General features: G+C 42.6%; 1 protein-coding gene across 1 annotated transcript in view; it reads right to left on the reverse strand.

The window, feature by feature from the left end:
• The window catches only part of COL4A4 (collagen type IV alpha 4 chain), a 112,487-nt gene that overhangs the window by 46,822 nt on the left and 42,672 nt on the right, over positions 1–22,993 (reverse strand). The window contains exons 13-26 of the mRNA XM_053919143.1: positions 20,832–20,912; positions 20,020–20,073; positions 19,701–19,760; positions 18,741–18,785; positions 18,369–18,422; positions 17,513–17,582; positions 16,848–16,952; positions 13,279–13,443; positions 10,735–10,824; positions 9,620–9,783; positions 5,064–5,136; positions 3,966–4,072; positions 1,733–1,916; positions 308–376 (exon numbers count right to left, since the gene is read on the reverse strand). Of these exons, the coding sequence (XP_053775118.1) occupies positions 308–376; positions 1,733–1,916; positions 3,966–4,072; positions 5,064–5,136; positions 9,620–9,783; positions 10,735–10,824; positions 13,279–13,443; positions 16,848–16,952; positions 17,513–17,582; positions 18,369–18,422; positions 18,741–18,785; positions 19,701–19,760; positions 20,020–20,073; positions 20,832–20,912 (1,321 nt within the window). The remainder of the gene's footprint in view (positions 1–307; positions 377–1,732; positions 1,917–3,965; positions 4,073–5,063; positions 5,137–9,619; positions 9,784–10,734; positions 10,825–13,278; positions 13,444–16,847; positions 16,953–17,512; positions 17,583–18,368; positions 18,423–18,740; positions 18,786–19,700; positions 19,761–20,019; positions 20,074–20,831; positions 20,913–22,993) is intronic.

Below are 22,993 nucleotides of genomic sequence, written 5' to 3' on the forward strand. Positions count from 1 at the left end.
CAAGAAAGGAGATAAATTTTTAAAACTCTCAAAAGGCAGACATTTTAACTTATATATGATCAAATCAAGGTAAATTTTGTTGCACAGAGATACAAAAAACCCACTCGGAGTGTGCCCAGACTGTAGACTAGAGACCCAGCGTGAATTACTGTACTACAAATGCTCTTTTCCCATGGACCCTCAAATCCTTGTATCAATTTCAGAAATGCCCTAACTATTTGCCTGTGGGTTTGCATTTGGTTTATCTCCCTCGCCAGGTCTTTTATTCTGGGGAATGTATGAGACAGTAACTTCTCATTGGTCCTACCTGGAGGTCCATCAGCACCCGGAGGGCCTGGCTTCCCAGGATAGCTGACGTTATAAGAAATTGTATCACCTGGAATAATAATTTAAAAAGGTAGCATTCACACAACTGATAGCCCAAAGCTCTGTGAATCTCGATGACAGTTTGATCAATATATTTTTCATAGAGTATATGTGGCATTCTAAGGGAAAGACTTGAAAATATCATAGATCACTTGAACTACTTTTATTTCAAATTTCTAGAACATCTGTCCTGACAGCTGAACTTCAACTCTCAGAGCAGTTGTAAACATAAGGGGACTGAGAAAAATATTGACTCCAAGAAGCATCAGTTTTAATGACTGACAGAACGAATACTGGATTTGTAGGCTCCTGGGTGTTGAGTAGCATGAGAAGCGCCGGTACATCAGGAAACAGCAGCAAGCGCCTGTGCTGCATTCAGAAGATGCAGCTCCTAGTCTGGACGCGCAAATAAAGAGGCTGGGCGAGGCATTAACAACAGCTACCGTTTACTGGGGGCGGCCTGGGTCAAGTGCTTCCAACAGCTGATCTCCAGGGATTGTCACCTCCCGTTCCAATCAGGAGGAAAATAAGGGCGTGTGCCTCTGAGACCCCTTCTCCTTTAAAGTGGGATGTTCATCTTTTATCATAGGAATAATATCTCATCATGTATGTATGCTCTCAAATCAAAAACATATGAGATGAATAAAAGTAACGTTAGATTTTGATGGGTCCCAGACTGATTTTAAACTGTATTGAATTCCAAGGTATTTGCCTTTCTAAGTCGTCAAATCAAGAACCAAAGATATTATTCTTTTCTGAAATTTCACAATTAACAGTGTAGCCCAAGGTATATGTACATATTACAAAAGAAAAAATCTTAAATAAATCTTTTTCCAACCTTCCAAAAAGTTTACAGCTATAATACTGCACATCATTTCATTGTTTGAAATTCATAAAACTGTCAAATATATTTAAAATCTCTTCTTTTTTCTCCCAAGAATGCTTACAGATGGGTTTGCAGGGACAATGTAATGTGTTTTTTAAATGAAATTCTAGGCTTTTTAAAATAAAAATACACTGCCTTATCTTGGAAGGTTGTAAAAATAGATATTTTGAATGCGGGTATACATGTAATTTTAATACCATCAGATAGTATTAGTTGATACTGAGAAATGAATAAAAGACAGCTTTGGTAAGCCAAACAAAGCGACAAAGACATCTTAATCATTTTTAAGCATTTGTTTTAAATATTAATTGTGATGTGATGTGATTACTTGTTTGACAACATTCGAGGTCTGAACAGCAGCTTGATGGAATTTTATTTAGCGTTTCTGCCACAGCTCGAATAACTGTGCCCTGAGGGGAGGCTCACTTGAGCTTCCATGGCTTCACTTGCCATAGTGCCACATGAAACATTCACAATTACCTTTCTGACCCTTTGGGCCGTCGGGGCCCCTCTCGCCCAGGCGGCCTGGAGCTCCTGGCTGTCCCCTTTCTCCCGGCGGGCCAGGAAATCCCAGTCCTGGAGGCCCCCTTGGCCCTTCTCTGCCCGGGGGGCCTGGCTGTCCAGGAAAACCTTGGTCGCCTGGGGCCGCGTCTTCATGATCCCCCTGGGAATGTTTGCATCATGAGTCAGTTACCAGCCTGGGAGAGTCCATGAACTCAAAGTAGTCATTGTCACAAGCTTACAAAACACTTGCAGAAAGCTCATAATTCCAGGAGACAGGGACTCAACAGCAAATCTAACTTCAAATGATTAACTTAGGTTCTTCTTCATATTTTACATTCATATTTACATTTAGATGTGATTGGGGTGTGGGTCTTATGTCTCAAACACAAAAAGTTATGTCATTGTGACATTTAAAAACAGAATAAGAAATTTTATGGAGAACCAGTCTTTATTATTAAATATAATAAAATACAGAAATGAGTAAATGAACGGAGGCAGGGGGGTTGCAAATTGAGTAAGTTTTTATGCATTTGAAATTGTTTCCCAGCACTCGTATGAGAAGACACAGGGATAGTCTCCATCACCTTCCACATCTGTGGACAAAGGACTGACAAATCCGTGCTCCTCCCACGTAAAAATTTGACCTGTGACTAACAGTCTACTTCTGTTTCTCTGGAAACTATAAAAATCACATGTCAAGTGCGTTACTAGGCTACATTACGTAGGGTGAAATCAGACCCAGGCAGCAAACTCTGCATCCGGCCTGGAAGGGCTGGAAAACCTGTGCAGAGCCCTCGTCGGAGCTTCCTTGAGTGGTGGCTCCTATAACTGCCAAGTTCCCCGTGGGGTCCCCCCCCCCAGAGCTGCACTGTGGGGATAACAGTCCTTACGGGGAAGGGGACTTTGGAGTCAGTGCTGCTCACGTGTCTGCCACATGCGGATCTCATCTCCTTCACCCCACCTGAGTGCGCAGCTGCAAGGGCTCTCACTCACCAGAACGCCTGATGCTGCCCTACTGGCAAGTTCAGGGTCCTGTCTTCTGTCCTTCTGAATAGGCTGGTCCCAAATGTGATATGTAATACTGTTGTGAGTCTCGATTGTTTCAATGAACCTAGGAAGACCACCCCCTGCCAATGGGTGTTACAGAAATTCCTCTCCCAATTTGATCTGTGAACATACTCTGGTTTTACACGATTAGGTTACTGTACAGGAAGACAACTGCTACTCAGTAGCATTGGTTCTAAATAGTTTCTCAAGTGGAAGAGTGAACTAAACAGGGACTATCGAGTCTAAAGCAGAGAAGATTATTCACATACTTGAAGTCAGCTGAAAGACCAAAAAGCCATAACCATTATCTAACATGACTTCTAAACTTCAGTCTCTTATTCACATGTGTTCTCTCTGAATGATTTCCCATAAAATCAGTATGTGCTTCTCCCCTATTACAACACAGTCTGGTGGAGGTACCACGTGCTTTGGAATAAGGCCAACTGCAGTTTTCACTCCTATTTAACCTACTGGATAGGAAGAGGACCCTGAGTGACCTTACTGTAAAACTGGAGAGATAATTGCTCTTCAGAAGCCTACTATGGGGAGTAAACACCTAGCTCACTTTCTGTGCGATGATAAGCATTCAGAAATACCTCATATGCCTGATGGTTTAAATTCCTAAGCACTGAAACAATGTCTCACAGTCTTCTCTTATGACCTTCATTACCTAGACATGGTCTCTACCCAAAACATGCTTGACAAATGCAGAAATATCATTTATCAATGGATTTCCCATCAGCCAATACATCAGTTTAGTGAATTTGCACTAGTTTATCCTTTTTTGCTTGCTGCTTCCCTCATGTGCTTCTTCACTAGGGAAGAGAACTCAGGGTAATTATCAGGACCTGTGCTCTATTCTCCACCCTACTGAGTCAACTGAACAGGCCTCTTATCAGTGTGGGCTTTGAAGATAAGAGGGAAAAAAACCAGTGCAGCAATGGTACAAAGACTGGAGATAGAAACTCCTGCTGTGACTGAACTGCCACTCGGGATTTCCGACCATCTGCAATTACGCCATAGCTTATACAACAACCATGTTTTTGCAGGAGTGAATGAAAGGTAGCTCCGATTTCCAGCACATTAACGTTTACCGAGGTAGAGCAGACGCTCTGTGCCCATGTAAGACAGCGAAATTCTGTAGCAGAAGAATTATACATACTGGGGGTCCTGGATCCCCTGGTGCGCCAGGATGTCCATCCCAACCATGTTGTCCCCGCTGCCCTGGAAGTCCTGGGAGTCCATCAGGACCTCTTTCTCCTTTGTGCCCTGGGAACAAAAGCCAAAAAGATATTCAGGCCCTTGTCAGAAGTGGATCAAGTAGGAGACAACTGGGGACTATAGATAAAGGCATGACCTTGACTCTGTGGGAGTGGGGAGAGAGTCCTCTGAGTGTCCCACTCGCCTCAGTCACACAAAGGCAACTGTGCAAAAGTCAGAGGGGAGATGACAATCGCCAAACCCACTGAATCTTCTATTGGGAAACGTTCCTCTTCCCGTTCTGACAGGGGGTTGTGTACGGGGCTGCCCATCACAACGGCATTCCCCCCCAACACTTGTGAGATGGCAGACATGGCCCTCCACCTCCTGGCCACAGTGGGTGGGGGGTGATTCCTGGCTGGGCACTCACCCCAGGCCGGTCTAGTCCTTCCTGAAATGTGTTTCTAACTGGAGCGGAGAAGGTAGAGCTCTCTCTTACATCGGGCTGGAAAAACTCGGAGCTGCCTGGGGCATCTACCTGCAGCCCAGTGAAAGCTATTCTTGGGGCAGAGTGCAGATGGCACAATGAAACATGCCAGACACAGGGACAGCCTCCTTTGTGGTTGGCCCTTGCAAACCCCACATCTAACCTTTCACATTTTGCTTAATTAGCCCCCAAATTACTTTTTTCTTAAACTACTCCAATCTGGATTTCTGTCACTTTACAGCCAAAATATTCTTGATCAGTACGGGATTCGGTAAGGCGGTGAATAAATACGAGGCAAGTCAAAGGAGGGCTGGTTTCACACCCGGGCTCCCAACACTGGAGATTTGAAACAGTGACCAAAGGAGCATGTATGCTTCCAAATAAGAGACATGGGATTTGAGGCTCAACATTCACATGACTCAGTGAAGGGCAGAGGGTAATTATTCTTTAAGAAATCTCAATAATAACCCTAAGTCTTGTTGCAGAATTGATCTGTGGTCGCGGGAGATTACTGCAAGAAGCTGGTGTGTGAATCGTGCACAAGGTCGCAGTGCAGTGACTAACGAGGCTCACCTTTCACTCTCGCTACCACCCTGTCTCCCTTTTCTCCTTTGTCGCCAGGCGGTCCTGGGGCACCAGGTGCTCCCTCGGTGAAAAATAATAGCAACAGGTCAGTTTAAGTGTGATGGGTCAGAGGTTATTCACATTCTTGTATATTTCATCTCTCATCTCTCCTCCTAATCACCTGTTCTAGATTCTAGTTTGGCACACCTGGTCTCTCTCTCATCCTTGCCTTCCGAGGTGGGCCCTGCCTTACGAAGCCGAGGCTCTTGAGTTGCATGTAAAAGCTGGTGGATGCGAATAACGTCTGTACCTGAATCAGCAGAAATTCATCAACATCAGTTTCCTGGCTGTGACAGGCACTAGGATTATGTAAGATATCGTTGGGCGAAGCTGGGTGAAGGGTACGTGGGAGTTCTCTGAATGACCGCATGACTTCTTATAAGTAAAACTTTATTTTAAAATAAAGAATTTACAGTTAGAAAAAACTTTTAAAACTATCTTGGACTTTGTAATGCAGAACTGAAAGGAGAGGGGTAGGCTAACCACGGCAGCGGCCAGCAGAGCTGAAGGTAGAGGTTTAGAGATGAGTTTGTGATGAAAGAGGCTGATACTGAGGGAAGTTAATGAGCAACAGAAGGAAAAGTAAGAACTTTGCTGTAGTCAATACATTTCCTCCGCAGAGCAAGTAAACAACTACCATATTTTGCCATGTATAATGTGCATTTTTTTCCCAAATGTTTGAGGGAAAAATAAGGGTGCGCATTATACCTGGGTAGTACTAAGGGTGCTCAGTATACATGTGTGGTACTAAAATACGGGTGCACTTTTACATGGCAAAATATGGTAGTTCTGGTTGCTGCGGTCATCATCTTTTGACCTCAGTTGCTCTGAGACTGGCGTATTTGGGTCATGTTTTGTAAGCGCTACATAGTATCGAATAGCAAGCCATGTCAAAAATCTGGGCCCCACTGTTGGGATGTCGGAGTGGCCAAGCATTCTGGTAAACATTGTAGTAAACACAGAAACGCTAAACAGAGCTGAAAGTCACTTATCAAAAACACAGGCACGAATTTGAAAGGAGGCAAAAATGACTGAGCAGACCGTTTGCTTCGCTCCCACACAGGAGCCTTACTTTCCCGCACCCCCACAGCCAGTTGAAGCAGGTCTAATTGCCTTGTAACTGGCCCTTACTTGTTTACACGCAGCGAGGTGCAAAGGGGAGAGGGCACCGGAGAGATGAGCACAACAGCAGCCTCGAACAGAGAGGACGTAAAGAAGCCACACGTGCACCCAACAGGCATAGAAACTCAAGTGGACGTGATGGCTGGGAGCCATTCCACGTGGAAAAAATACAGCTACACACACAGCAGCCACTCAGTAACCCCAAGAGTGTCACCCAGGATAACATCCTGTGTGCAGCAATATCTGGGAGGCATCGAAACGGCGAGTGGAAAAAAACTTCTTAGTAGAAATAGCCACACTCAATGGGAAAGGAACTTCAGAAATCACAAAGTGCTCATATGGCTTGAGTGTTGCTTAAATTCTTATGTTTACTATCTACTCTAAGTCACAGGGGACAAAGGAACAGGGCCAAAGTGGTTGGCATGTAGTGTGCAATCCAAGAGATGGATAATGAAAATGTCCCTCTGGTGGATGGAGTATCGACGGGAAACTACTCACATAGCATTTGAACCAATGACTCCGCAGAAAGAGAATACCAGGGCCTCGCTTCCTAAACACCCTGGAGGAAGGCATACACCCTGAGTCTGAGCAGGTGATCAGTGAGCACACTGGCAACTTAGAATGCATTACAAATTGCTCTAATGTTCTGCAGATGTAGAATTTTAATTACTAGCGTCAGATCATAGACTAAGTTGAGCTAGTAAGAAAAAACAATTACCAGCACCATCTTTATATTTCGCTAAGGAGACAAGCATTTACTGAGAACCTACAAAGAGCCAGGCATTATTCTGAGTCCCAAGGATACAGCAGTTAACAAGACCACCTGCCTTCATGGTGACTCTAGTGAAATAAATGCTGAGTCTACGAAATTCCTGTGGCGGAGAGAGTCCCAGCCACTTTGGGATCAAGAGCGGCTTTTCACAGTTCTGAGACCCAAGATGACTAAGCACAGGTGTTAACACAACAACCAAATATCAGAAGCAACAAAAATGTCCTCTCTGCCAGGCATGTGCTCGCCTTTGCACACACAGTCCAGGTCTGGGACCTCAACCGCACGCAGGTGCCCAGTGGTCGTGTCCTTCTGAGGGAAGCAGGTGGGTGGCCACGGTGGGGACTGGAAAGCCCAGACCTCCTCCCGTGGGCACAGCCACCTCTGAGCCTCCAGCAGCGGTGGGAACGCACTGACCCTGTGTTAATGAATTTCCAGTTCTCCAGGACAGCCATAAACCTCATATTAATAGTACAACAAGAAACAGCGAGATGTACGAAGGAGTGAGAGTGCCCACAGTGACTGACTGTTGTTCCTTCATGCTTCCTCCTCCTGCCCATCCCTCCCTCCCTCCTTTCCTTTCATAGTGCCCCACAGTATGAACTTGGTTCCTAACTGTGGCCACAAAGCGATGACTTTAATGCAGAGAAGTTATGTGGACAGAATCATACACAGAACAAAGACATCACAATACAGCCAGTCCAAAGACTTAACCCCTGGAGCGCCAGAATTACATAAACCTTAGCCAGGATAACCCTGGATGAACTAGTAATCCACACTTCAACACGTTAGCCCTGAGAAGCAACTCAATAGGAAGCCACAAAAGTATTTTAGAGCCAATTAAATCTTCATTAAGGTTAAGTAGCAACAACAAAAAAAGACTATGATGAAATGCTGAATTAGAAAAACAGACTATAAAATGCACATTTCATACTGATTACAACCAAGCCCACTCCCCGCTTGTGCGCGAAGGCCCTAGCTTCCTGTTGAGTCGACCGTGGAAGTGCAGTGGTGCCGCAGGGGCAGCTGGGAATCACCCTCACTTTGGGGTCTCAGACCGGGACCTTATTTTCATGAGATTTTTTGGGAGAAACGGGAACGTACATGGGTGCTGCTGGTTAGGCTCCAGGCCACTCAGGATTAAGCCTCTTTAATAGGGAAGCAGAGGAGGTCTGTCTCCAGCCTACAGAGGAGTACCCAGGGGCCAGTGATTTTATTCTGAGGGACAGCTGAAAGGCTGTGCTTCAACCTGAGCCTTCTGTAATGGTCAGCAAATGAGAGCCATTTTGACATACATCTCATCCACTCTCTGGCACTAAATATCACATAAGCTCTGACTATGACAATATTTATATCTCTAGCCTCTCCCTCTGATCTGAATCCTTTACTTACTTATCATCCCTGCTGCCTACTCGACATCTCCACTTGCTTCTCTATTAGGCATCTCAAACTTAAATGTCCCCAGTGACATTGCTTCCCTTCATCAGCCCATGGCTGCTCCTCACATTGTCTTCGCCATCTCAGCTCCAGCCTTTCTGTCTCTTCTCACGCTCCATGTCCAGGCTCACAGCCACCCTGTTAGCTCCACCTTCAGAATGCATCCAGAATCCGGCCACGTCCCTCCCACCACACCCTGTACAGTGTTCGTCATGTGTAATGCGTACCACATTTCTGGCCCAAACTTTCAGGATAAAAACCTTTTGTTTTAATTTTTTAATTCAATTTTTTACTTATTTATATTTAGATACTTGTTTTTTATATTCTAAAAGAATTTTAGCATTTATTTTTGAACTTATTATGGTACAAGAAATTTTATGTAATGAGTAATTACAAAACACAAGAACAGATAAAAGTATTTCAGGCACTACCCATGTCTAGTATGCATCCTTATTTTTCCCTCAAAAATATGGGCAAAAAAGTGTGCATTAAACACGGCAAAATGCGGTAAATGCACGTGCTATCTTCTGTCACCAGGCTTGCTGCAGCCATCGCCCCGCTCTTCCCCTTGTCCCCTAGGGTCTGGCTTTAACAGAGCTACACAGATGGTCCATCTAAAATGAGTGTCAGATTCTTTCTGGTCCTAAAACTCACCCCTGGCTGTTCTGTGTCATCCAGAGTGAAAACTCACACGTTCAGCCCACCCATAAAGCCCATGCCCAGCAGCCCCTCCTAACCTCCAGCCACTCCTCTGACTTTATCTTCTCCTGCTCTGCCCCTCACTCTCTCCACTCAAGCCTGGATGGTGATGGCCTTGATGGCCACGTGCCATACCGTATATTCATCACCAATCTGTTATATGGTGTATGTCCTCCCCACAGGGTGCAGGCCCCCCGGAGGGCAGAGACTGTGTTTTGGCCCCCGCTGTATCCTTAGCACCTGCAATAGCACCTAGAGTATAGCAGGTGCTCAACAAATATGAGTCAAATGGGTGGATGGATACATGGATGAATGGACGAATGAATGAATGAATGAAAACGGATGATCTGGGGCATTCATATATTTATAGGTTCAAAACATAAAATATATATCACACTATAAATTAGAAACAGGTCCCACTGAATTCAATCTCTGTCTCTTTTAACTAGAAAGATTGTTACTCGTAGGAATTACTCACTGGTGGCCCTGGAGATCCTTCAGCACCAGGAGGGCCTGGGTGACCTTTTTCTCCAGGCCACCCGAGGGGCCCCAAGTCTCCCTTACTACCCTGCCTCCCAGGAAGTCCCGGAAGGCCTGGTGAGCCCATGGGGCCAGGCTTGCAGGCACAGGGCCCCGCATTTCCTAGACAGAGGATAAAAGGCAGCTTTGTCATATTTCCCAATAAAGGCTTCACTAAACAAAATCAATAGTAAAAATAAAAAGGGCCTAACATATACAGTTCTTATAGCAGACAACTGATAAAGTGTGGTGTGGGGCAGGGCACCATGTGGGCACACAGAGACACGGTCTCTATGGGGGGATGTATCATTTCTGAACAAATGGGGTGTTTTCAGTCTTAATAAACCCATTTTGACAAATTCTAAGGGAAAATATGATGTCTAATTCTACTTAAAAAAAACTTTAAAAATAAGAAAGCCTCTTAAAAGTCTCTTATTTTGTTCTTACTAAAAAGATCTCTTAATTGGTTCCCGCTGAAGAACCAACAACAAACATTTGGTTAGAGCATAAACCCTGACCCGTTAAGGAAACAACACAATATGTGATGAGGGATTATTGAGTGCATTGAACATTATAACTGATAATCCACTGCAGTGCATTTACTGATCGTTAGGACTTCTAGTCTTAAAACATGTCTTTAAGACAGTCAAACTCGTCAGCTCTCATACCCACCTGACTCAGTTGGTCAAAAAGGCACCAAACAATTTAGGGTAGAGAAATACCACCATGGGCATTGCATGAGTCTGGGAAATATGAGACCCACAGAGAGAAACTGAAATAAAAGATCCAGACTATACTCCCTCTGCTGCTTCTAAGGAATGAAAAGGTTACCACTTTGAGGCAAATTTCATGGCAGGTAAGTTTCTCCTTTGTGCTCTAAGATATGAGACTTTGACTTTTGGTAAGAGCTAATCATGTGATGAGCACACTGAAGTGGAGTGCTCATCGGATAACTGAGGCGAGTAACAAATCTAAGCAAAATGCCACGTGGTACATGTCATAAAAGCCTCCTAATCCCACCTGTGTTGTCTTCTAGAAAGTCTGTAGAAGATGCATAATTTGATGCATACTTGCCTTTTTCTCCTTTTGAGCCTCTTCTTCCGGGAGGACCCATTTTGCCTTTTACTCCTTGTGGTCCAGGGTGCCCAACACTACAATATATAACTTTATAGTGGGAAAGGGGATGGGCAGAGAGAGTCACACAATTTTCTGTGAATGTCTCCTACAGAACGGTTGGAAGTGCCTCTTGCACTTACATTTGCCCCTCAGCCCCATTCTTCCTTCCATGCCTCTCAATTCTCTCTCTCTCATAGAAGAATACATAATACAATTGTCACATCATGCTTCTGCCACCATAACCTTTGGTAAAACCATCCTGGTCTCAGCACTAATTAGTGGGTTGCAGAGCAAGGCAACAGACAACAAAACAAGCAAACATACCCAAACAAAACAAGTAAGCAAAAAACTAAGAGGAGGCGTATCACAAAGATCTTTCCCCCTTTGATTATCAATGATTGCCTAATGAAGAAAGCATGAGGCAGAACTTGCAAAAGCAAAAATTCAGAGCTATCTTAAGGTAATAGACAGATTGCACACAATAAATTCCTTGACCTCCCCCATATTCCAGTAAAAGAATGTACAGTAAAAGAATATTTAAAAAAGGCATTAAACTCAAAACAAAGAAAAGGAAAGGGAAATAATGGCAAAAAATATGGAAAGACTTAGTAGACCTAATAAAGCTGAATTCTACGTGAGCAGTAAGGAAAGCGATGAAAGAACAAAATGTACATCAGAAATCCCTCCCAAAGTTCAGGGATTGGGACCTCTGAAGTAGAACAGCAGACAGTCCTCAAATGAAATGATTTGTCATAGAAATAGACTGTAAGATCCCCTTCTCAAAAGCTGCTGCAGGGTAAAATAGCAGCCCCCCAAAACTGGAGGAAGCAGTGCAGCGGGAAGAAAACTCGCAAAGAAACCATGTAATTTAAAAAGCAGGTGATGAAAGGCGTTTTATCCCTGAAGCATGAACAGGCTGCTGCAAACATTAAAAGAGAACAATAGCAACAGCAAAATTCTTGGAAATTAGAAAAAATATATGATTGTAGAAATTTTAAAATTCAGGAGCAGAGTTAGAAGACAGAATTGAGAAAATATCCCAGAAAGTATTACAGGGGAAAAAAGTAAAGAATAATAGATTAAAGATTTTAAAAAGAGACATGTAGGATTGAGTCTCTGACAAATCGCAGAGTCCAGAAAGAGAAAAAGATGAGAGAGGGAGAGGAGAGAATGGCTTCCAAGAAATACTTCAAGAAATTTATTATCAGAAATGAAGGATTTGTGCTGGATTGAAACTATCCACTGAGTATCTGCAAACAAATGCAAATGTACCCCCACAAAAAAGCAAATCATTGTGAAGGACATTAAGGACATCAAAATAAAGAAAAGCTCACAAACTTTTCAGGAAAACAGATTTCAAACAAATGATCAGGTATCTAAATGTTACTGAACTTTTTGCAGTAACAACACAGGAAGCTAGACGACAATGAAGAACGCTTTCAAAAACCTGAAGGAAAAATATTTCCAACCAAGAATTTTATACTCAGACAAACTATTGATCAAATTCTACAGTAGAGTAATGTCACTTTCAGACAGGTAAGACACTTTTTCTCAGGAAGTGTAATGAGAGAGTAAACCATCGGAAGAGATACATAAGTTGTAGGACACACAGAGACAGAGAGAGAGAGAGAGAGGAGAGAGAGAGAGAGAGAGATCCGGGATAATGGTGAAAGCAGATCTCAAGACAGCATGTAGGCAGCAGATGAAAAATGCAATCTGCCCTGACTCGAACAGGCCAAAGGCTCTGGGAGAGATTTATTCAAACAGATGACGCTGATGGAATATTTCATGAGTTATAATGTACTATTGGGAGATTCGTGCAATTCTAGTGGGTTGAGGTTGAATTAGCAAACACACAAAGAAAACTGTTAACAAAATGCACTGGAAAAGTAATGATATATAGTATATATGGCCGCACTGGTGAATAGCATTTTATAACTATTCATCAAAAACACTGAATATTCAGCTCCAATTATTATACTAACTATATTTCCCAGTTTACATATATGTGGTTGGGAGGGAGAGGGAGGACTGCTAAATTTATCTTGTATGGTGAGACATCAAAAGATAATGCTCAAACCAAAAAATTAAGAAATAATGATACAAGTATGTTGAATGGCAACAGAGAGACGAATAACAAAGGTCCAGGAAGGAATAGGGGAAGGGGTTGCCGAGGGTGGCAGTTCATCCTAACCGGCTTTGTCGAACAGTTTGACTTCTAAGCCAGATCCACATACAGCTCTGATATAAACTAAAACTACATTTAAAAATAAAAATTGTTAATTAATAAAATTCTATTCTCACACTTAAATTCTCCACCAAGTATTTTCATATAACTTAATTAATGGGATAGTCCAATGTCATTTCACTTTTTGTAGTGTTAATAATACTAACTTGGCTCAGGAAATATTAAATAACTTTTAACAGATTTAGAAAGTCACAGTTTCTACAAGTATCAAATCTAACATGAATGCCGATGAATGTGAGCGAGGAGCACTTTACCATCTGATCCCGGAGGCCCCTGACGTCCTGGTGCTCCGGGCAACCCAGGTGGCCCCGGGTGCCCCGGTTTCCCTGGAGCCAAATCAGGTCTCCCAGGAACACCTGCTGCCCCCACAACTCCGGGATGACCGGGAAACCCCGGCGGCCCGGGGAGTCCCATTATGCCTACAAGAGAAATCAAGAATGAAAACCACGTAGGCTCTCCGATTAAACTTTTCTGTAGAAGAAATCAAATCAGTATATTCTTCCTTGGGCTGTGGAAGTTTTTAAAGGAAAAAAAATGTAATTAAAAAAATAACAATATCCCAGCCATCAAAATGCTTCACCCCCCTATGAAACAAGCACACGAGTGGAAACAAACAGGTTTGGGGAATCAGATTTATTTCCTTCTCCCCATTCTTTAGGATTCTTGGGAAAGAAATACACATCATGTAATTAAAAGTATTTTTTTCAGTCTTTCTACCTTGATGACTTGGTAAAAATAGAATCAGTAAGTATATAGGGCATAAAATACCATGGCAGCTGGGGTTGGTGGGGAAACACAGAGGTGCTGGATTTGAACCTGGCCTGTCTCTCTCGGGCCCCAGGTATTCAACTTCTTTAATCCTGTATGTCTATCCTAGAGGCCTGTTATGAGAGTGAAATAAAAGAATCCACATAAGAAGCTCAGCGCAATGTCTGGCGATAGCATGAGCTCATCGATCGATTAGATTTTCGGGGTGTTCAGAGGAGGTCAAAGTGAGTGACACAGACGCTACATCCTGCCTCCCCTGGGCATTCTGCTCACCTGTCTGGTGGCTGTGGCTTACGGACGGCTGGAAGCCTTGTATGAGAGTGACACTTCTCCTAGCTGTGTCTTCCTAAGCACGCCTGGTTCTAGAATCTCTCCGTGGAAAACTGTAGTTCTCAAAGATGGCCACAGGCTAGCTCTGGTCCCTCATGTTCTTGTAGAACCTTGCCGTTCTCCTGTCGAGGAGTGGAGGGTCCCCTCCCTTGACGGGGGCAGGCCTTTGGGATTGTTTGGACTCACGGAGCACAGTGGGTGTGATAAAGCGGTTTCCAAGGCCAGATTATCCCATGTGATTCAGTCTGGCTTGTGCGTGGAGATGCTCCGGACTGGAGTCCAGGCCCACTGGGAAGCCATCTCACTGCTCCAAAGCACCACGTGGTGAGGGGCCTGAATGAAGCATGGAGCTTACACAGAGCGGCCCTGGGACTATACAATGGATCAAGGAGGGATAGGCCTGGTCAGTCCTCACATTCTGTTTCCTGCCTGCAATCAACCCTTGATCCAGAATGGCTAGGCTTAGCCCTTCCTGAATTCTTGAACCACAGAAAGAGAGAAAGGTAATATAATGGCTGTTGCTATTTTAAGCCGCTAGGTTTGGATGGTATGCTCATCGAGACTGAAACCCTGTCAGTAACCAGTAATCAGCAGGCCAGTTAAACAAACAACGGCTTTCCTGGGGCTCCACACGCGTTTCCACACGTTCTCTTTACTGCTCCAGCAGTCCTGCCGTTACACCTCCCAGATCAGTCCTGGGAAACGTAGGCCAAATATAGGAATACTGATAGCTAATCAGTGAGTCCTCCCTCCAGGCCAGTCTGTAGTCTGAAAACTGTATACATGTTGCTTCTTCAATCCTAACAAGAACCCCACTTTGCAGATGAGGAAACTGAGGCACAGAGAGGTTTAATAGATGCCCAAGATGACATAGTTTGTAAGTAACAGAGCCCAGAATGTTTGTGGTCCACGGTGTGAGTGCATAGTGACTTCACTCCACTATACTGAGTGGCAAGGCTTCATCACAGGTGGCTGACTCCAAAGCCCTGCTTACCGCGTGATAAGTACTGTAGATGATTATAAAACAAACTATGTATTATAAGGGCCATACGCATTGGTGCACTTAAAGACAAAACGAACACGTGTTCCTGTGGAAGTGGCTGCTGTCTTGTCCTCACGCCACTCCTAAGACCTGACTCTGAATCTCTGCAATCATGAATGGGCTTGGATGCTGCCGTGTCCCAAGGCCAGGGGAAATGCTCAGCCGCCTTCCGACAGGGAGAACGGGCGCGGTGTACGGCATACGCCAGCCATGAGCACCTATTTGTACAGCATGAAATAAACTAAGTTGTAGCCAGCATTAAAATGTTTTCAGAAGAAAAGAGTGGAATAGCAAAGGAGAGCATCCTATACCAATAAGGGTATTATTATGCTGTGAAATCTGGGTTTCAGTTATACGTGTATAACATGTGTGTGATGTGATTTACATGCAGTACAATATAAAATTATTTCTTACCATGGGCTGTAGTCAAGACTTGAAAGCCACTGGGTTAATTCATTAAATAAAGAACAAAATGCTTGCAGAATTAAGAGGCTTCTGGTTACACTTGGTTTTGAACCTGCTGGACACATGTCACTTACTCCCATTGGGTTTTTATTTCAATCTACGAGAGGTATTTTTTTATTACAAATGAATCCAAAGGAGGAAATCTAAGACTAGAGTCTAATGCTTCCTAACCAAACAGTACTCATGATTTATATGGTCCTGGGTCAGTGAGCCGAGGCTGCAATATCTAAAGATTAAATGAACGGAACAAAGTTCTACTACATTTGTGGCCATCGGATTCCATGAAGTGGAAGCCGCATTCCTGAAAGAGTAAACAAGGATGCTGTGGATAACAGCTGAATATCTCAGGGAACTTCCTAATCTTCTCAGTAAATATAAGAAAAAGCACAGACTAGATGAAATTCCATTTATTCAAGACTTTTCTCCTCATGCTTAGTCAGTTCTCCTGGGTTGAGAGAATGCAAATATCCTCCAAATTTCTATTCCTAATTTTACTAGGGACATCGCCCAGCACAGCACTTGAAGGAGTTCAAAGTCCTTATGTCAACAGAATTATTTCCCATGCTCTTCATCAAATATAACCATGAGCTACAGGGGAATTTTTTTTTTTTTTGGAGGGTGGAGAGATGGAGATCGTTATTTTTGTTTTGTTTTGTTTTTTCACTAAGGCTGAATCAAAATTTGACTTTTTAATTTAGAATTTGTATTTCCGCATTTTATGTAGGAGCTGTAAGTTGGGGCCTAGGTGGATGAAGTCACTTCTGACAATCAGATGTCCAAAGGGAGAGCCCTCCGAGAGGGTGGGAAGACCGGAAGAAACACTCTAACCCTGGCAGTGGTTTCCAGATCTTGTCTGCAAGTGATCCTCTTGTGGGAAGCCTGTCATGCAGACATATTCCTCACGAGACCCCTGAGATCTTGACTGAATATTTCTCAGGTGCAGCCCAGGAGCCTGGACTTCTTCCAAGTAAGTGATTAACTGGTTGGAGTTCAGTTGCTCTTAGCCCTGGCTGTGCGTTAGAAATACGAGGTATTTTTATCATAGCAGATGCCTGGGTCCCTCCATCAGAGAGGCCAACACTCTTGCTCTGGGGTAGGCACAGCCCTCGGTGTTTCTGAGACACTCCTGAGGGGATTTCGGTCTCAGCTAGAGTTGAGAACCTCTGGTGTGGATGAGGATGAAGCAGACCTGGTTTATAAAAGCCAGGGGACTCATACCTGGACAGGTTTCCCCTGGTAGACCTGGGGGGCCGGGGGGACCAGGGAGCCCAACAGCCCCCATTTCTCCATGGCGGCCAGGGAGGCCTGGATCTCCCGGAGGGCCTGCCAAAAATAATGACACTTGTAAACATAAATAAATGAATACCTACATTATGAAATCCACATACAACTACTTTTTGTGAGGCTTGCTGAAACACACCTAGGAGACCGTTTTTTCAGTTTCTCCCCACATTTTAAATCTTACATCTTAGGTCCAAGCCCTTCATCTGCCATAGCTCTACAGATGCCTGACCTTGGAGCAGCGCTGTCTGTCATTGATTTAGGCCCCTCCGGTCTTGGAGGCGCCATCTGGGTAGGTCTTAGTCAAATGGTTTTACACATAGTTTAACAGCTAAAAAACCCTACTTCCTGAAAGTTGACATGATAAAAGTCGTCCCAGCATGCATTTACACACTAAAATAAAATCTGATGTCTTATGCCGACAGAGATGAACCAAGATGCACACCTTTACCTGCGCCTATATAATTACATATTCACATTAAAGTTCACAGAGTTAACCTGCCTAAGGTGCAAACCATGGAAGTCCTGGGCCCAAATCTCTGTCAGGGCCACTCACACCCCATTTACAAGTAATTAATGAAGGAACTGAGTGAAACACAAACCTTTGAATGGAGGAGGTGGCGTCATCAAAATCCCTGGTGGTCCTGGGGGCCCACGATCTCCAGTATCCCCCTGAAATCATTCATTCATTGGCTTTTCTTAGAAATATTAATATTTTTCTCATGTTGCCTAGCAATAAATAAATATTAGAAGGACCAAGAACACATTCATATAAGAAATAAGATTATAGGCTGACAAGAGAAATGAATAGTTCATAGAGTTCTAGGAAAAACAGACTTTCTACCTACAAGCAGTAATAAATAACCAACTGGCAAAGTTGCCTCAAAAGAAAAAAAATGTTGTTAACATCAATAAAGTTATTCCATACTCATAAATTAGCTACCTCAGAAGCCATGAAGGGTTCATAAATATACCATGGGCGTTAATGTCTAACTTGACACTCGAGGACAAATAGTTTATTCACTTATAAGACCTGAAGCTACCTTTTATTTTAGCAGCAAATTTGGCTCCCCTTTACTGGGTCCCCTTAGTGCTACCATGGCTTGTCCTGGGCCTGTGCTGAATGTGAGGTCACAGAGGTTGCAATGGAAAGAAAAAATTCAATGCTGGTAAAAGCAAAGAGCTCTCCCCAGTTTCCTCTGTTTTTAATCGTGATGCTATTTGATCCCCACAGAATTCTCTAAACTTTCATTATTATTCACCTTCAAAAGGATCAGTGCTCAAATGTAAAATATAACCATCACCACAGGCAATAAAATAATGTATACAAAATTAACTCTGTCTCTTTCAAAAGTTACATTTCAAATCACTCTCTGAAATATTTTTTAAAAATACATTGGATAACATAAGGGCTGTCAAACTTTGTCAGGCGATGCTCAGACAGGTTCACTTTGGTACCTTTGGGCCAGGAAGTCCAGATGGCCCGGGGCTTCCAGGATACCCTTTTTCCCCCTATAAGTAACCAGAAACATGCCTTTATTAAAGAATGTAACGGGTGACAAATGATCGCATTCTCATTTAATTTGAACAACGCACGCTCACAGAGATTCTCTGCAAAGTATTAACATCTTAACGCTGCTTTTGGGGTTGTAGGAGTTGTGTGCTTTAGCTTTTGCACCCACAGCTAAATCACGTAACTCGCAAAACGAATGGGTCTCCCTCTCCAATTATTGCATGCCCGTTTGCGGGCACTGGTACAACTTTTGAATGACACTCAACTGCATTTACTAATTAAAATGCATTTATCATCTTCATATGGTGAACATTTACCTTTAATCCTGGAAAACCTGGAGATCCATAGGAGCCGGGCTCACCCTAATACATTCACAAAAATCAACACCAACAGAATTAAATCAAAATGCGTGCAGCAGTTCAAGGAATCGTATTTCATGTTCTGAGATTGCTCCATGGACATTTAATCTTATCTTCAAAGGTAGTGGAATAAAAGGAAATAAATATAAAGTAGATTCCATTTCTTTATAACACTTACTATTTTAATTGGTCTTCAGTCTTATTTTACAAAAATGTATGCCCTCCCCATGCTTTCAATTGAGAACATATTTTTTGTGGTTGTTATTCTTCCACTTTAGTATATTTAACTGAAGGCTTGCATGGGCTAAATATCTTTGAAATCATCGCAATATAGCTTCCCTAGAGATGGACAGCTGCCCCGTGCATGATCAGCGGTAATAACCACTATGGGATCCAAGGTTGTCCCATTCAGTTCTAAATCTAGAGCCAGACAAACCCAGTGCCCATGCCCGCTGGGCTCTGGCCTCCACACTCACTGTATGAATGGGGATCACGGTAGTGACACAGGTGGCGATGTCTGAGGCCTGATTCTGTGCTGCTTTTCTACTCCTGCCCCCACATCAGTCAGTATCTTCCTTTATCCAATAGGCTTAAGTGGACAGTTGCAAGCTGCTCTCCCACTGACACTGAGCCAGGCAGGGAACGCCACAATCCTGTCGCTCCCCTCCACCTCTTCTGCCTTCTGTTCTACAGACACGTGAACTTGGACCACGTGTCTGTTTTATCTAGATGATGTCCAGGGAAGGGGTATTCCGGGACTCTGAGCTCTTACACAATATTCTTGTTGTCAAAAATATATTGTTCCTATTTGAGATAATCCCACTTTTAAGCTCTCATGAATATCGATCTAGTTTCATAAAACAGAGAGAGAACCGCCTCCAAACTCACTGGAGCTTAGGGTGGCAGGAACATCCTTACCCGAGGGCCTGGGAAGCCGGGAATGCCCTTTTCTCCTTTTTCCCCAACACCAGGTTCTCCCTTTCAGAGATGTAACATTTACAGGGGTTCAAATGGCGATGTTTCAGCAAGAGAGGATGCAAAAGCAAAATGAGAAACAAAAATGATTGCCACCAAGTTAAAGAAAACAACGCTTTAGAGTAGACACACTACAAGATTATAAGATAGTGAAAAATTCTAGCAACATATATTAAAGCAATGAAAAAGACCACACAAAAATGTTTTTAAAAAACTAAGATAGCTCATCATACAAGTTTCAAAAGCTACTTCAATAAATTACCTTGGGTCCTGGAGGTCCTGGAGGTCCAATCATCCCCGGCATCCCTTTCACACCCTAAAAATCAGAGTGACTATCATCTGGCTTGTTCTTATGATTTAACATATTGAATTCCATCTCTTTCAGAAACTAACTCTTCCAGCCCCCATTTTACTAATTTTTAAAATAAGAGATTCCTCTTCGACTGTTGCTCATTAGTAACTAAGATCAAAGCCCACTTATAAACCTGACGCTGTTCAGGCCAGTCCTGTGTGGGAGGTGTAATGCCGTGGGGTCGTGGGGCACAGGTGGGGGACGAACCCGGAGCCAGGGCCACAGATGCACGCTCGGAACGCAGCCACCAAGAGGAACGTCCCATTTTGAGCAAATTAGTGAAATTTAATCCAGTAACTGAAAACCATCCACAAAGCCTGCATGTGGGTTGAACTTTGCCAAGAGTCGATTATGTGCCCAGCTCTATGCAACAGTTTCCCTCTCAATTATCAAAACATCAACCCAGATGTAACATCTAAAGGAAAACTGGACTTCCAGGGGTCTTTTCAGCCCACCTGTCAAAGTCAATATTAACGGGGCACAATTTAGCAGCCCAAGCTAGGTTGGCATAAACTTGAAAACCATGGGAACCCTTTCAAGCCTCCTTTTCAACCCTGTACAATGGGGCTAATAATAGAACCAACCTGTTACAATTGCTTGGGGATTCAAGCAGTGATACGTGTGGGTGCTCAGTATGTGGCTGGCACATGTATGTGTTGAGGCAATATCGGCTATGACACTGTATCATACTTTACCAAAGTAGCATGGGGGTTGGGAACTACCTTTTCTCCTTTATAGAGACTAGAATCCGGGGGCTGTACCAGTAGGGTCGGTCCAGGAGAACCTTGTTGGCCAACCTCACCCTTGAAAAGAAAATCAAGATAATAGGAATTTCATATGAACTTTATTTTGAAATAAAATTTAAAACAAGGAAGACTTTCATCCATATACTGTGATGTAATGCTTATAATTCTGTGTGTTGTAGATTTAAAATTAAAACCATGGCAAATAAATTATTTAATTTTAAATATTCATTGTTTTTCATAAGTAATTCACACTTATTGCTTACAGTAAATTTAAAAAATAAAAGTGTTCCATAATCCTACCATCCAGAGATAATCTACACTAAAACTTTGGTATAGTTCTCCGTGGTGTGAGTGTGCTGTGTATGTGTATATTTGCATACATGTATATATGTGTGAACACACATGCATATGCACGAGGTACATGTGTACATGCATGTATGTGTGATCAAATGATGTGTTAAACACAATTTAAAATATATAATCATGATAAAAACTATATAAACCATAAAACATAATTGGAGATATACAATATATTTTATATTTTGTATTTTACTTACATTTAAAAATAATTTTATATTTTTATTTTAGAATACCATTTTTGCATATTTTCCAATTATACTAGAAATTCTTCAAAATCCTGATTTTTAGTACCTATAAAATAATTCATAATAAGAATATACTATTATTTATTAAGCCATTCCACTGTGGTTATGTTTAGTTTATTTCTAATGTATTTTCAGCAATATTTCTAAACTCTGTATAAAATAATTAGCTGAAAGTTTTTATTTATGTCATTATAGATTTTATTTTCTTGGAGGAAAAAATATTGCTTGAATTGGGTGTGCCACAATACAACCATCAATTCTCACCCTTTCTTTACTAGAAGATAATTACTTTGTAGTTTTCTGAATATCTCTATTGTTCTACACCTAGAATTAGCTTGCCTCATAGTAAAGAACAGGAAGTAGAGCAGGTCACATGTGTTTGCAAACCTGCCCTTCCTGCCTGTGTCATTTGGGGCAAGTTCCTTAGAATCTGTCAGCTCTCATTTCCTAAATTCCTCCACACCTCCCTTTCCTGCTCCGTGATTTCGGGATTACGACACTGCCTACTTCAAAGTATTATTTTATGGAATAGATGATGCACATCCAATGCTTACTACCCACTACATTAAGTGGAACAAAGAAAGTGCTCAAATACAGAATTATTAAAACCATTAATGTTTTCGATAAGTGGGATTCATGGAAGAAGAGTACTGTTTCAAGTTTAAATGAAAAAGCACAACCAATAATTCGATCCCTCCCTAATCTTGAAAACCAGGAGATTAGGGACATTGGGTATTTTGTTGTTGTTGTCGATGTCCCCCAGTACCTAACATGGTACTGGGGTAGTAGCTGCTCTACAGACATCTGTTGCAGGAGTATGCAAGTAACCAAATGCATAGACAATGTGTGAGTACCTGGGTAACAGGTATTGGTAGAGATAACTGTGCTTGTTCTTGTAGTTGGAAGAAGCCTGGACAAAACCCATAAAGGCTGACTAGCAAGAAGCATCTTCAAAATATTGGTCATGTTACTATTTTTCCATATTGTAAAAATATCATATGTTCCTTTTAGTCAAAAGTACAAACAAGATAAATTATGAAGAACAAAATTTAAATGAGCCAGATTCATATCACCTAGAAAAAAGTCAGTAATAACCATTTACAGTAGTGTTTCTTAAAATGGGTGGGCAAACTTGATTCTCGAACATCAGAGTTCTGCATAAACATTTCAAAATTATGTCTTTATTCATCTGAGAATCCAAAAGAATTAAACTAGGCCTATTTTGGATAATGTGAACGGTCACCTCATACCCCAATATTTGCACCTTCAATGGTTGGTGCTGATATCACTGAACTGGCTGTACCTGCCTCACTCCGCAAAGAAATGTTTCTCAAACTGGGGGGCGTGGCTTCTGGGGCTTTGACAAACGTATTCCCAGTGGCTCATGACTTCCCAAGTTTGAAAAACATTATTTTAGTATGTTTTCTCTAAGTTCATGGTTCTCAAGGGGCCGGCAGGGCAATCGGACATCCCCTCCCCGAAGGACATTTGGCAAGACCTTGTTGCATTTTTGGTTCCCACAGTTGCGGGGGA

The sequence above is a fragment of the Desmodus rotundus genome, chromosome 2 (genome assembly GCF_022682495.2).
Source record: "Desmodus rotundus isolate HL8 chromosome 2, HLdesRot8A.1, whole genome shotgun sequence".
In the NCBI taxonomy this organism is placed as follows: domain Eukaryota; kingdom Metazoa; phylum Chordata; class Mammalia; order Chiroptera; family Phyllostomidae; genus Desmodus; species Desmodus rotundus.